General features: G+C 51.4%; 1 protein-coding gene across 1 annotated transcript in view; it reads right to left on the bottom strand.

Moving 5' to 3' along the window:
- Window positions 1-6,648, bottom strand: part of LOC138561353 (myb-related transcription factor, partner of profilin-like) — a 94,791-nt gene extending 88,143 nt beyond the window's left edge. Inside the window, exons 1-2 of the mRNA XM_069642760.1 lie at window positions 5,971-6,648; window positions 4,991-5,646 (exon numbers count right to left, since the gene is read on the bottom strand). Coding sequence (XP_069498861.1) covers window positions 4,991-5,646; window positions 5,971-6,391 — 1,077 coding nt within the window. The 5' untranslated portion in view covers window positions 6,392-6,648. The remainder of the gene's footprint in view (window positions 1-4,990; window positions 5,647-5,970) is intronic.
- Between the last annotated feature and the right edge of the window lie 9,039 nt (window positions 6,649-15,687).

Here is a 15,687-nt window from a genome sequence, read left to right as displayed (position 1 = left end):
AAAGGCTACCTGTGGCACCTGTGATAGATTGGAGACAAGGATCGAAAGGCTACCTGGGGCACCTGTGACAGATTGGAGACAAGGATCGAAAGGTTACCTGGGCACCTGTGACAGATTGGAGACCAGGATCGAAAGGCTACCTCTGGCAACTGTGATAGATTGGAGACAAAGGATCAAAAGGGTACCTGGGGCACCTGTGATAGATTGGAGACCAGGATCGAAAGGCTACCTGTGGCACCTGTGATAATTGGAGACAAGGATCGAAAGGCTACCTGTGGCACCTGTGATAGATTGGAGACAAGGATCGAAAGGCTACCTCTGGCAACTGTGATAGATTAGAGACAAAGGATCAAAAGGGTAACTGGTGCCCCTGTGATAGATTGGAGACCAGGATCGAAAGGCTACCTGTGGCACCTGTGATAATTGGAGACAAGGATCGAAAGGCTACCTGTGGCACCTGTGATAGATTGGAGACAAGGATCGAAAGGCTACCTGGGGCACCTGTGATAGATTGGATACCAGGATTGAAAGGTTACCTGGTGCCCCTGTGATAGATTGGAGACTAGGATCGAAAGGCTACCTGGTGCCCCTGTGATAGATTGGAGACCAGGATCGAAAGGCTACCTGGGGCCCATGTGATAGATTGGAGACCAGGATCGAAAAGCTGCCTGGGGCCCATGTGATAGATTGGAGACCAGGATCGAAAGGCTACCTCTGGCAACTGTGATAGATTGGAGACAAAGGATCAGAAGGGTACCTGGGGCACCTGTCATGGATTGGAGACAAGGATCGAAAGGCTACCTAGGGCACCTGTGATAGATTGGAGACCAGGATCGAAAGGCTACCTGGGGCCCATGTGATAGATTGGAGACCAGGATCGAAAGGCTACCTGGGGCCCATGTGATAGATTGGAGACCAGGATCAAAAGGCTACTTCTGGCAACTGTGATAGATTGGAAACAAAGGATCGAAAAGGCTACCTGGGGCACCTCTGATAGATTGGAGACCAGTATCGAAAAGGCTACCTGGGGCACCTGGGATGGATTGGAGACCAGGATTGAAATGCTACCTGGTTCCCCTGTGATAGATTGGAGACCATGATCGAAAGGCTACCTGGAGAACCTGTGATAGATTGGAGACCAGGATCGAAGGGCTACCTGGGGCACTTGTGATAGATTGGAGACAAGGATCGAATGGCTGGCTACCTGTGGCACCTGTGATAGATTGGAGACAAGGATCGAAAGGCTACCTAGGGCACCTGTGACAGATTGGAGACCAGGATTGAAAGGTTACCTTGGGCACCTCTGATAGATTGGAGACCAGGATTGAAAGGTTACCTGGTGTCCCTGTGATAGATTGGAGACCAGGATCGAAAGGCTACCTCTGGCAACTGTGATAGATTGGAGACAAAGGATCAAAAGGGTACCTGGGGCACCTGTCATGGATTGGAGACGAGGATCGAAAGGCTACCTGGGGCACCTGTGATAGATAGGAGACCAGGATCGAAAGGCTACCTGGGGCCCCTGGGATGAATTGGAGACCAGGATTGAAAGGCTACCTGGGGCACCTGCGATAAATTGGAGACCAGGATCGAAAGGAACCTGGAGCACCTGGGATAGTTTGGACATCAGGATCGAAAGGCTACTTGGAGCACCTGTGATAGATTGGAGACCAGGATTGAAAGGTTACCTGTGGCAACTGTGATAGATTGGAGACAAAGGATCAGAAGGGTACCTGGGGCACCTGTCATGGATTGGAGACCAGGATTGAAAGGCTACCTGGGGCACCTACGATAAATTGGAGACCAGGATCAAAAGGCTACCTGGAGCACCTGGGATAGATTGGACATCAGGATCGAAAGGCTACTTGGAGCACCTGTGATAGATTGGAGACCAGGATCGAAAGGATACCTGGAGAACCTGTGACAGATTGGAGACCAGGATCGAAAGGCTACCTCGGGCACCTGTGATAGATTGGAGACCAGGATTGAAAGGTTACCTGTGGCACCTGTGATAGATTGGAGACAAGGATTGAAAGGCTACCTGTGGCACCTGTGATAGATTGGAGACAAGGATCGAAAGGCTACCTGGGGCACCTGTGACAGATTGGAGACAAGGATCGAAAGGTTACCTGGGCACCTGTGACAGATTGGAGACCAGGATCGAAAGGCTACCTCTGGCAACTGTGATAGATTGGAGACAAAGGATCAAAAGGGTACCTGGGGCACCTGTGATAGATTGGAGACCAGGATCGAAAGGCTACCTGTGGCACCTGCGATAATTGGAGACAAGGATCGAAAGGCTACCTGTGGCACCTGTGATAGAATGGAGACAAGGATCAAAAGGCTACCTCTGGCAACTGTGATAGATTGGAGACAAAGGGCCTCATTACGACCCTGGCGCTAAGCGAAAAACGATGGCGGTAAATGCTTACCGCCATCGTTTTCCGCCAGGTCCGATCATGACCCGTGACCGTTAACTACGATGCCAATAGCGGCATCGTAGTTAACGCTGCCGCAAACTGCGCTAAGGGTGCGCGCACGCGACCGCCCACACCGTACTTAGCGCCATGGCGGAAAGGCACGCAAATGCCGACCCAAGCGGACATGCACCTAACGCCATCAATGAGGCCGCTAAGTACCTTACCGCCATGGTGCAAATAACGCCATCGCGAACCAACCGTAAAGGGCCAATTCAAGTGAATGCAGCTGCCACAGGTGCACAGAAACAGCACAGGTGAAGGCAATACAGACTCAGGGGAGTATAAAAAGAGCACACCCCACCCCTACCCACACCCAGTCACACTCCACAATGATGCCAATACGACTAGCAATGTTGGGGCTGGAGGACCTGATAGCAATGCATGTGCTACTACAACAGCAACAGCAACAACAACAACAACAGGCAGCACAGAGGAGACGCAGGAGGAGAAGGAGGGCAAGGCAGGCCCAGCAAGCCCCACCAGCACAGCCAGTGCCACCACGCAGGCAGCCCCCAATCCCACGCATCAGAGCCAATCCAAACAACCTCACTGCTGAGCAGATCCACACCCTGTACCGTTTGGACAGGGACACCATCACCGCCATCGTAGACATGACACACAACGACATCGTCAGCATGATAGAAAGTCCAACCGCCATCCCCCCCCTACTGAAGGTAGTGGCTGTACTCCACTTCCTGGCCACAGGCACCTACCAGCACACAGTGGGGCACCTGCATGGCATTTCACAACCATTATTCTCACGAACACTCATCCAAGTGCTCGATGCCCTCCTCAAGCACACAGACGACCACATCTCATTACCACGGACTGCCCAGGAGATTGCAAACACCAAAGTGGGTTTCCATGCACTAGCCAGCATACCCGGTTGCATTGGTGCCATCGACTGCACCCATGTGGAATTGGTGGTTCCACGTGCCATGGAGGTACCGTACCGCAACCGGAAACAGTTCCACTCTGTCAACGTGCAAATGGTCTGTGACTCCAACAAGATCATCACACATTGTTGTGCCCGATTCCCTGGATCAACCCATGATTCCATGGTCCTGAGGAACTCCACAATACCACGCTACATGGAGCGACATGCAGGACCAAGATCCTGGCTACTCGGTGAGTGCGATGTCATGGAAGTGGGCATGGGAATGACGTACCAGTGCATACTCCACCTGGCTGAAAGGGGGGGGGGGGGATGATGCATACTCCACCTGGCTGAAAGGGGGGGGGGGATGATGCATACTCCACCTGGCTGTGAGTAACACAGAGAACGGATACAGAGGAAGGCCACTCACAATGCACAAAACCCCTCTGCATACATAGGGTGATGGCATGCAAAACAGGCCATGGCAGCAATGAGCATATACTGGTTGCATAGTGTGAATCAATTAGTGCATGTAGAAGTGAGCCAAGGTAACAGTTCCATGCCAGCCATGGTGGGACATCATGTTCCTGATCAGACAACATGACTGACACATACATTCTCGCCTACATACAGGTGATGCAGCCTACCCCCTGAAGAGGTGGCTCCTCACGCCAGTCCGGAACCCGCAGAACCAGCACGAGGAGGACTACAACCGTGCACATACACGTACTCGTGTGGTCATAGAGCAGACATTCGGCCTCCTGAAGGCACGGTTCCGAAGCCTCAGCAGGTCTGGTGGGGCACTCCTGTATGGCCATGAGAAGGTGGCAAAGATCGTCATGGCATGTGTCATGCTGCACAATATGTGCGTCAGACGGAATGTGCCCCTGCCCCCTGACGCAGAACTGCAACCACCTGACGATGAGGATGAGGATGAGGAGGGTGCAGAAGGGGCGCCACCACATGGAGGAGGCGATGCACAGGAGGGGCGTGCCATGCGCCAAAGTATCATCAACCACTGCTTCTAGCACACACGGCTGGTGTTCATCGCATGGAGACTGCACTTGGGGCACTGTGTGACTCTGGGGCATGCACACTGAGGACTGGACACCAATAAAGCACACATACGCAATGAAAATGTCCACACATTTCCTTTTTTGAAACGAAAAAAGTGTATTTGAACTATGAACTGTCGTGTCACACCCCCTCCCACCTCCCACCTCCCCCCTGCACACCCCAACACACCCCCTCCCACCTCCCACCTCCCCCCTGCACACACACCCCCCCAAACTCTCCCCTTAACTCCCCAACACACCACCCCGCCACCCCCCTGCACACCCCAACACACCCACTCCCCCCTCCACCCTCCCCCCCCCCCTGGAATCCCAACAAAGGTGTGAGTTGGTCTGTGCAGCAGTGTCAGTAGTAGGATTCCTACACTGTCCGGCCACTATTGGCAGCCCCCTCCACTGGCCCCCGGGGCACCCCTGCCTGTGCTGCGGAGGTTCCTCCCCGATCGGCGGATGGGGCTGCTCGGTGTCGAGCTGGCAACCGAGGAGGATCCTGCCTGCTCATTTGGACACATGGCCCGTATTGTCTGCACAAGGTCAGTGATGGCGTGCCGCACAGCAGCTAGTTCCGCGCAGATGTCCTTTGTGGACGACTCTATAGCTGCCTTCACAGTCTCAGCACATTTCTCCATTGCTGCACTTGACCCCCCACATTCAGCAACATGTTCTTCGAGCAGCGAGGAAAGTTGCTGCTGCCGGGTGGCAATCGCCTCCAGAGAATGGTTGGAATTCTGGCCCATGGCTAATGGCAGTGGTATTCCCATTGGGCTGATCTGCCCCTGCAGCGGGGATGGAGTGGCTGGCCAATCGTCATCCTCTGGCTGACCCTGTGTGGCATCCGCATGCGGGCTGCTTAGGGACAGGTAGGGGGAATGAGGGTGGCCTGTGGGGCTTCTGACATCACTCTCCTCAAAGATCCCTGCTTCGCTATCGGAGGAGGCAGCAATGGCAGCAGTCTCCCCAATTGTGCTGCTTGCAGCAGAGGCTGTGGCTTCTGTGGGCATGATTGGTGTGATGTCTGCTGCTGCTGCTGCTGCTGTACTGCCTGCTGGGGTGGCTGTCTGTGCCCTGTCCTGTTTCCCTTGCATGGATTTTGCCTGCTGTGGTGTTTTCCTCGGGACGACAGAGGTGGAGGGTTGTGGCGTTGGCACAGTTGGCCTGGCCCTCTTGGTGGGTGTGGAGGCTGTGGTGTCCTCTTCCTCAAGGTCGGAATTTGAGCCTGTGGTGGGACAGAGGAGGGAGAGTGTTATTGATGGGTCTGCGGACATTGGCCGGGCATTGTGGCGACTGGCATCTCATCAGTTAGTACATGTGGCACATTTCATGCAGGGGAAAAAAGTTGTCTCCCTTTTGTGTGGAAGTAGCATGGAGGTATGTGGGTGCCTGCAGTTAGGGTGTGCGTGCTGCATGTGTACAGGGTGCAGATCGGATGTATCTGTGGGCAGTCTCCTGCTGATGTGTTGCATTCACACTATGGGCCAACATTGTACTTCACATGAATGGACTTAGGTGAGATTTGCATGCCTTGATTTGAGCCACCTACCTGCATCGCCCGATGTCGGGGCTCCTCTCTCCATTCCTCCTACTCCTTCAATGCTCTGCATTCCGATTGTGGAGGCACAGATTTCCTCCCATGGCTGCAATTTTATAGGGGACTCCGATCCTCCCCCAGTTGCCATTGCCAGGTTCATGTTGGCTGATAGTATGCTCCTGACTCTGAGCCGGAGATCGTCCCACCGCTTGCGGCACTGTTTGACATTGCGGGGTGTTGTTCCCACGGCACTGACCCGCTGAGCTACCAGTGCCCATATGGCCTTCTTCTTGGATATGGCCGGTCTTGTCAGTTGGTTGGAGAATACCACTGCAGCGTTCTCCTGGAGGGTCTCCGCTAGAATGGTAAGCTCCTCTCTGGAGAAGCGGTCTTGCCGCTGGCGGTCACAGGCTTTTTTCAAAACTTTAGGCATCTTCCTGCAGGTAGAAGGTTGAAGCCGGTATTGGCGGGGTCTCAGGCTCGGATGTCCAGTGGTTTCGGAGGATGGCAATGGATTGTGTTTTTAAAGATGGCCGCCGTGCTCTTTCCCGTTCCGCCGCGGTGACGCTACTTCCGGTTCCGCTTATCTACGGTCACCGCTAATTGCGGTGACCGCTAACTACGGTCACCGCTATGTACGGCGGTGGCGGTGGTGCACCTTGCGCCGCATACGATGCCGGTAGGTGCCGTTTTGGGGGCATTACCGCCATGGCGCTGTTTACATTACCGCCATGGCGTAATGCTCGTGCGCGATGGGTCCTAATATGGCGCACTTTACGCCATCGTCCCACGGCGTTAACGTTCATTACGCCATGGCGGTAATGACGGCGGATTACCGCCAGGGTCGTAATGAGGCCCAAAGGATCAAAAGGGTACCTGGTGCCCCTGTGATAGATTGGAGACCAGGATTGAAAGGCTACCTGTGGCACCTGTGATAATTGGAGACAAGGATCGAAAGGCTACCTGTGGCACCTGTGATAGATTGGAGACAAGGATCGAAAGGCTACCTGGGGCACCTGTGATAGATTGGATACCAGGATTGAAAGGTTACCTGGTGCCCCTGTGATAGATTGGAGACCAGGATCGAAAGGCTACCTGGTGCCCCTGTGATAGATTGGAGACCAGGATCGAAAGGCTACCTGGGGCCCATGTGATAGATTGGAGACCAGGATCGAAAAGCTGCCTGGGGCCCATGTGATAGATTGGAGACCAGGATCGAAAGGCTACCTCTGGCAACTGTGATAGATTGGAGACAAAGGATCAGAAGGGTACCTGGGCACCTGTCATGGATTGGAGACAAGGATCGAAAGGCTACCTAGGGCACCTGTGATAGATTGGAGACCAGGATCGAAAGGCTACCTGGGGCCCATGTGATAGATTGGAGACCAGGATCGAAAGGGTACCTGGGGCCCATGTGATAGATTGGAGACCAGGATCAAAAGGCTACTTCTGGCAACTGTGATAGATTGGAAACAAAGGATCGAAAAGGCTACCTGGGGCACCTGTCATGGATTGGAGACAAGGATCGAAAAGGCTACCTGGGGCACCTCGGATGGATTGGAGACCAGGATTGAAAGGCTACCTGGTGCCCCTGTGATAGATTGGAGACCATGATCGAAAGGCTACCTGGAGAACCTGTGATAGATTGGAGACCAGGATCGAAAGGCTACCTGGGGCACCTGTGATAGATTGCAGACAAGGATCGAATGGCTGGCTACATGTGGCACCTGTGATAGATTGGAGACAAGGATCGAAAGGCTACCTAGGGCACCTGTGACATATTGGAGACCAGGATTGAAAGGTTACCTTGGGCACCTCTGATAGATTGGAGACCAGGATTGAAAGGTTACCTGGTGCCCCTGTGATAGATTGGAGACCAGGATCGAAAGGCTACCTCTGGCAACTGTGATAGATTGGAGACAAAGGATCAAAAGGGTACCTGGGGCACCTGTCATGGATTGGAGACGAGGATCGAAAGGCTACCTGGGGCACCTGTGATAGATAGGAGACCAGGATCGAAAGGCTACCTGGGGCACCTGTGATAGATTGCAATCAAGGATCGAATGGCTGGCTACATGTGGCACCTGTGATAGATTGGAGACAAGGATCGAAAGGCTACCTAGGGCACCTGTGACATATTGGAGACCAGGATTGAAAGGTTACCTTGGGCACCTCTGATAGATTGGAGACCAGGATTGAAAGGTTACCTGGTGCCCCTGTGATAGATTGGAGACCAGGATCGAAAGGCTACCTCTGGCAACTGTGATAGATTGGAGACAAAGGATCAAAAGGTTACCTGGTGCCCCTGTGATAGATTGGAGACCAGGATCGAAAGGCTACCTGTGGCACCTGTGATAGATTGGAGACAAGGATCGAAAGGCTACCTGGGGCACCTGTGATAGATTGGATACCAGGATTCAAAGGTTACCTGGTGCCCCTGTGATAGATTGGAGACCAGGATCGAAAGGCTACCTGGTGCCCCTGTGATAGATTGGAGACCAGGATCGAAAGGCTACCTGGGGCCCATGTGATAGATTGGAGACCAGGATCGAAAATCTGCCTGGGGCCCATGTGATAGATTGGAGACCAGGATCGAAAGGCTACCTCTGGCAACTGTGATAGATTGGAGACAAAGGATCAGAAGGGTACCTGGGGCACCTGTCATGGATTGGAGAAAAGGATCGAAAGGCTACCTGGGGCAGCTGTGATAGATTGGAGACCAGGATCGAAAGGCTACCTGGTGCCCCTGTGATAGATTGGAGACCAGGATCGAAAGGCTACCTGGGGCCCATGTGATAGACTGGAGACCAGGATCGAAAGGCTACCTGGGGCCCATGTGATATATTGGAGACCAGGATCAAAAGGCTGCTTCTGGCAACTGTGATAGATTGGAGGCAAAGGATCGAAAAGGCTACCTGGGGCACCTGTCATGGATTGGAGACAAGGATCGTAAGGCTACCTGGGGCACCTGTGATAGATTGGAGACCAGGATCGAAAAGGCTACCTTGGGGCACCTGGGATGGATTGGAGACCAGAATTGAAAGGCTACCTGGTGCCCCTTTGATAGATTGGAGACAAAGGCTACCTGGAGAACCTGTGATAGATTGGAGACCAGGATCGAAAGGCTACCTGGGGCACCTGTGATAGATTGGAGACCAGGATTGAAAGGTTACCTGTGGCACCTGTGATAGATTGGAGACAAGGATCGAAAGGCTACCTGTGGCACCTGTGTTAGATTGGCGACAAGGATCGAAAGGCTACCTGGGGCACCTGTGACAGATTGGAGACCAGGATTGAAAGGTTACCTTCGGCACCTCTTATAGATTGGAGACCAGGATTGAAAGGTTACCTGGTGCCCCTGAGATAGATTGGAGACCAGGATTGAAAGGCTACCTCTGGCAACTGTGATAGATTGGAGACAAAGGATCAAAAGGGTACCTGGGGCACCTGTCATGGATTGGAGACAAGGATCGAAAGGCTACCTGGGGCACCTGTGATAGATAGGAGACCAGGATCGAAAGGCTACCTGGGGAACCTGGGATGGATTGGAGACCAAGATTGAAAGGCTACCTGGGGCACCTGCGATAGATTGGAGACCAGGATCGAAAGGCTACCTGGTGCCCCTGTGATAGATTGGAGACCAGGGTCGAAAGGCTACCTGTGGCACCTGTGATGATTGGAGACAAGGATCGAAAGGCTACCTGTGGCAACTGTGATAGATTGGAGACAAAGGATTAGAAGGGTACCTGGGGCACCTGTCATGTATTGGAGACAAGGATCGAAAGGCTACCTGGGGCAGCTGTGATAGATTGGAGACCAGGATCGAAAGACTACCTGGTGCCCCTGTGATAGATTGGAGACCAGGATCGAAAGGCTACCTGGGGCCCATGTGATAGATTGGAGACCAGGATCGAAAAGCTACCTGGGCCCATGTGATAGATTGGAGACCAGGATCAAAAGGCTACTTCTGGCAACTGTGATAGATTGGAGACAAAGGATCGAAAAGGCTACCTGGGGCACCGGTCATGGATTGGAGACAAGGATCGTAAGGCTACCTGGGGCACCTGTGATAGATTGGAGGCCAGGATCGAAAAGGCTACCTGGGGCACCTGGGATGGATTGGAGACCAGGATTGAAAGGCTACCTGGTGCCCCTGTGATAGATTGGAGACCAGGATCAAAAGGCTACCTGGAGAACCTGTGATAGTTTGGAGACCAGGATCGAAAGGCTACCTGGGGCACCTGTGATAGATTGGAGACCAGGATTGAAAGGTTACCTGTGGCACCTGTGATAGATTGGAGACAAGGATCGAAAGGCTACCTGTGACACCTGTGATAGATTGGAGACAAGGATCGAAAGGCTACCTGGGCACCTGTGACAGATTGGAAACCAGGATTGAAAGGTTACCTTCGGCACCTCTTATAGATTGGAGACCAGGATTGAAAGGTTACCTGGTGTCCCTGTGATAGATTGGAGACCAGGATTGAAAGGCTTCCTCTGGCAACTGTGATAGATTGGAGACAAAGGATCAAAAGGGTACCTGGGGCACCTGTCATGGATTGGAGACAAGGATCGAAAGGCTACCTGGGGCACCTGTGATAGATAGGAGACCAGGATCGAAAGGCTACCTGGGGCACCTGGGATGGATTGGAGACCAGGATTGAAAGGCTACCTGGGGCACCTGCGATAGATTGGAGACCCGGATCGAAAGGCTACCTGGTGCCCCTGTGATAGATTGGAGACCAGGATCGAAAGGCTACCTGTGGCACCTGTGATGATTAGAGACAAGGATCGAAAGGCTACCTGTGGCACCTGTGATAGATTGGAGACAAGGATCGAAAGGCTACCTGGGGTACCTGTGATAGATTGGAGACCAGGATTGAAAGGTTACCTTGGGCACCTCTTATAGATTGGAGACCAGGATTGAAAGGTTACCTGGTGCCCCTGTGATAGATTGGAGACCAGGATCGAAAGGCTACCTGGTGCCCCTGTGATAGATTGGAGACCAGGATCGAAAGGCTACCCCGGCCCATGTGATAGATTGGAGTCCAGGATTGAAAGGCTACCTGGGGCCCATGTGATAGATTGGAGACCAGGATCAAAAGGCTACTTCTGGCAACTGTGATAGATTGGAGACAAAGGATCGAAAAGGCTACCTGGGGCACCTGTCATGGATTGGAGACAAGGATCGTAAGGCTACCTGGGGCACCTGTGATAGATTGGAGACCAGGATCGAAAAGGCTACCTGGGGCACCTGGGATGGATTTGAGACCAGGATTGAAAGGCTACCTGGTACCCCTGTGATAGATTGGAGACCAGGATCGAAAGGCTACCTGGAGAACCTGTGATAGATTGGAGACCAGGATCGAAAGGCTACCTGGGGCACCTGTGATAGATTGGAGACCAGGATTCAAAGGTTACAATATACCCATCATCCAACGGACCTTTTGTGATTCTTTGGGTACAGGAACTTTTTTCCTTCGGGTGCTATGATGCTGGCCTCTATACTTCTTGATATCATAATTAGTCAATTCTTTGGGTTCAAACCCTGATTCGACATCGATCATGATCTTTATTCCTACTGCCTTCTTCGCTGTCTTCTTGCACTGTGTAATTATTATCCTGATCACACAGAATCCAAACGCCACCAACACTAATACAGCTCCATAAAACCTGAAGATATTCGCCATCCACTGTGGAATCCATGAGAAGATGGACACAAACCAACTGTCATATGCAATGTCCTCCGTCTCATCTTCCATTTTGTTATGCAGGTTTGTCAGCAGTGTTATGGCCTCTGTCAAGGTCTCATTCTCGTCATCATGAGAAGGTCTGAATGTGCAACACGATGGCCCAATTGTGGCGCCAACTCCTCTTTCCATCGCAGTAATCATCTCAAGGACATATCTGTTCTGCAGGGTCATCAGTCGTATGGCCTTCAATTCTTCTTTGGTCGCATCTCTGGTTATGGAAGCACCTCAAAACCATTCTCTTTGCTTCTGCCTTCTGCCTTCGTCTCCCATGCTCATCTCCAGTCTGATACTGCACTCGTCACCAGTTTCACTCCTGCACTGCCTCCTGGCAGCCCCTGCCCTTGTGGTCTGTATCTGCAACCCTACAGCCCCCTTACCTTCACTTATTAGACATCTGTTGTCTGCACTTTGACACTCACACTTGCCACCTGTTGGCCGCACTACTTGTTGTTTTGATCTCATGTCCGGCACTTGCCCATACTCTCCTCCCCCTGGCACCACCCCCCCTCCTCTGCACTTGCGCTATGTCAATGTCACTAGGCCTAGTAAGATCGTTGTCTTTGTCCTCCCTCTGTCCCCTCCCTTGCCTCGTCGCGCCTTGAAACACTTGTGTATAGGCGTGTTATAAATGCCATATCATATCATACAGCAGCATGTGCTAGTTGCTATCACATCCCTAATTCCATTTCTGAAATTATTTTTATTTTTTCCCAGCATATTATTTATTTTCTGTGTCAAACAATTGTACAAAAAAACAACTTTTAGCACAACATACAGAATACATAAAGCAATATAAAGATAAAAATCAACAATACCCAAACAAAGCGCAAATCGTTCAACTGGCTCACAATAAATCAGAAGTCAGTACAGTCAACCATGCTCGAGGCAATCTTTTTCTCTGCCTATTAATAGTTCTTCTTAAATTCATAGAAGACCCACACATTCTGAAAGAGCTTCTCCATATATTTAAAATGATGAAAAAAGCCTCCAAGTTACTGAAGTCCTTGACAGTCCTTTGGTGAACATATTAGCCTGTTGTCATTCTTGCCTTTTCCCAGCAGAGACAAATGAGATTCATATGCAGTTACTGTCCCTGAGGCAGCTTGGCTCTGGAAGTCCTATAGGATGTTAAGAGGCTTGCCTCTCTTTATGACTGTGTAAGGAGGCCCATTCCAGGAAAGGGAAGTATGTCAGGCTGATTTTGTCTGGATCCCATTTGTATCGACATTCTGCAAGGTCAATCATTCTATGGAGACTGATGCACTGTCTCAGCATGTTCCGCTACCCCAGACACTGATCGCTCATAAAAGAAACCTAACTAGTTTAATCCAAGACACTATTTCTTGCATACACGGACTTGGCATTAATAAATCGAGCCAGCAGACTAACTCCTTCTTGTGGGGGCTGCTAAATTGCAGTTTTCTATGTACAAGAAATCCATGAATTCAAAATTGATAACAACCTGAAACTGTTGTGCCTGACAGATGCCTGGTTTGTAGAACACAACTTTCTGGTGATCGATTAGATAGTGCCAGCAGAATTTCTATTATGTCTATTATGGCTTTCGTTATTGTTCTGTTATTGTTCATAATCGGCTCGCTCTCTCTGAACACGTCTTTCTCAGTGCATTAGAGAGACATATTGGTTTTAAGAGGATGCAATCTCATCATCTGAGTGCTCTTTGGTTTCTCTCATGCATTCCACTCTCATTCCCTGTTCTAGCTTCAAGAACTGGAAGCTGGTCTGATCTGCTTTGTTTGCATGTCCATTCACCTCATTATTTATTCACAACCCATTTCAATTACTCCATTGTCCCCCTCAGAGTAGACTTCAAAGTAGTATGTCATGCCCTTTCCCTGACCTCTACCAATGTGCAATACCTGTCAGCAACATTTGTGCACATCCCTTTTTCATGTGAAAATTGACCACATTGCCCAGGCAACTGGACAATATTTGGCCCCAATGGATTTTGTAGACACGTCCTACCCAGTCTTTCAGGGCACAGCTTATCATTTCCCCACTTGTTGGCTCCTTGCCATTCAGTGGGGGTGGAAGCGCCTGTGCATGTGTGCAATGGTTCAAGCCAGGAGTACCCTGCAAGAAGGAGAAGAATGCAACATAGTCATCCTCTCCAAAACATGCACATTGAAACACGTGCTCCACTTCAGCAGTGGAGGCCATGGGATCGAAAGGCTATCTGGTGCCCCTGTAACAGAATGGAGACCAAGATCGAAAGGCTACCTGGTGCCCCTGTGATGGATTGGAGACCAGGGTCGAATGGCTACCCGGGGCCCCTGTGATAGATTGTAGACCAGGATCGAAAGGCTATCTGTGGCACCTGTGATAGATTGGAGACAAGGATCGAAAGGCTACCTGGGGCACCTGTGACAGATTGGAGACAAGGATCGAAAGGTTACCTGGGCACCTGTGACAGATTGGAGACCAGGATCGAAAGGCTACCTGGGGCACCTGTGATAGAATGGAGACCAGGATCGAAAAGGCTACCTGGGGCACCTGGGATGGATTGGAGACCTGATTGAAAGGCTACCTGGGGCACCTGCGATAGATTGGAGACCAGGATCGAAAGGCTACCTTGGGCACCTGTGATAGATTGGAGACCAGGATTGAAAGGTTACCTGTGGCACCTGTGATAGATTGGAGACAAAGGATCAAAAGGGTACCTGGTGCCCCTGTGATAGATTGGAGACCAGGATCGAAAGGCTACCTGTGGAACCTGTGATAATTGGAGAAAAGGATCGAAAGGCTACCTGTGGCACCTGTGATAGATTGGAGACAAGGATCGAAAGGCTACCTGGGGCACCTGTGATAGATTGGATACCAGGATTGAAAGGTTACCTGGTGCCCCTGTGATAGATTGGAGACCAGGATCGAAAGGCTACCTGGTGCCCCTGTGATAGATTGGAGACCAGGATTGAAAGGCTACCTGGGGCCCATGTGATAGATTGGAGACAGGATCGAAAAGCTGCCTGGGGCCCATGTGATAGATTGGAGAGCAGGATCGAAAGGCTACCTCTGGCAACTGCGATAGATTGGAGACAAAGGATCAGAAGGGTACCTGGGGCACCTGTCATGGATTGGAGACAAGGATCGAAAGGCTACCTAGGGCACCTGTGATAGATTGGAGACCAGGATCGAAAGGCTACCTGGGGCCCATGTGATAGATTAGAGACCAGGATCGAAAGGCTACCTGGGGCCCATGTGATAGATTGGAGACCTGGATCAAAAGGCTACTTCTGGCAACTGTGATAGATTGGAAACAAAGGATCAAAAGGCTACCTGGGGCACCTGTCGTGGATTGGAGACAAGGATCGTAAGGCTATCTGGGGCACCTGTGATAGATTGGAGACCAGGATCGAAAAGGCTACCTGGGGCACCTGGGATGGATTGGAGACAAGGATTGAAAGGCTACCTGGGGCACCTGCGATAAATTGGAGACCAGGATCGAAAGGCTACCTGGAGCACCTGGGATAGATTGGAGACAAGGATCGAATGGCTGGCTACCTGTGGTACCTGTGATAGATTGGAGACAAGGATCGAAAGGCTACCTAGGGCACCTGTGACAGATTGTAGACCAGGATTGAAAGGTTACCTTGGGCACCTCTGATAGATTGGAGACCAGGATTGAAAGGTTACCTGGTGCCCCTGTGATAGATTGGAGACCAGGATCGAAAGGCTTCCTCTGGCAACTGTGATAGATTGGAGACAAAGGATCAAAAGGGTACCTGGGGCACCTGTCATGGATTGGAGACGAGGATCGAAAGGCTACCTGGGGCACCTGTGATAGATAGGAGACCAGGATCGAAAGGCTACCTGGGGCCCCTGGGATGAATTGGAGACCAGGATTGAAAGGCTATCTGGGGCACCTGCGATAAATTGGAGACCAGGATCGAAAGGAACCTGGAGCACCTGGGATAGATTGGACATCAGGATCGAAAGGCTATTTGGAGCACCTGTG

Source organism: Ambystoma mexicanum, chromosome 1q, assembly GCF_040938575.1.
Source record: "Ambystoma mexicanum isolate Mex_15411 chromosome 1q, UKY_AmexF1_1, whole genome shotgun sequence".
Taxonomy (NCBI): Eukaryota; Metazoa; Chordata; class Amphibia; order Caudata; family Ambystomatidae; genus Ambystoma; species Ambystoma mexicanum.
The sequence above is the reverse complement of the archived record's forward strand: the minus strand, read 5'-3'. Positions and strand labels throughout refer to the sequence as shown.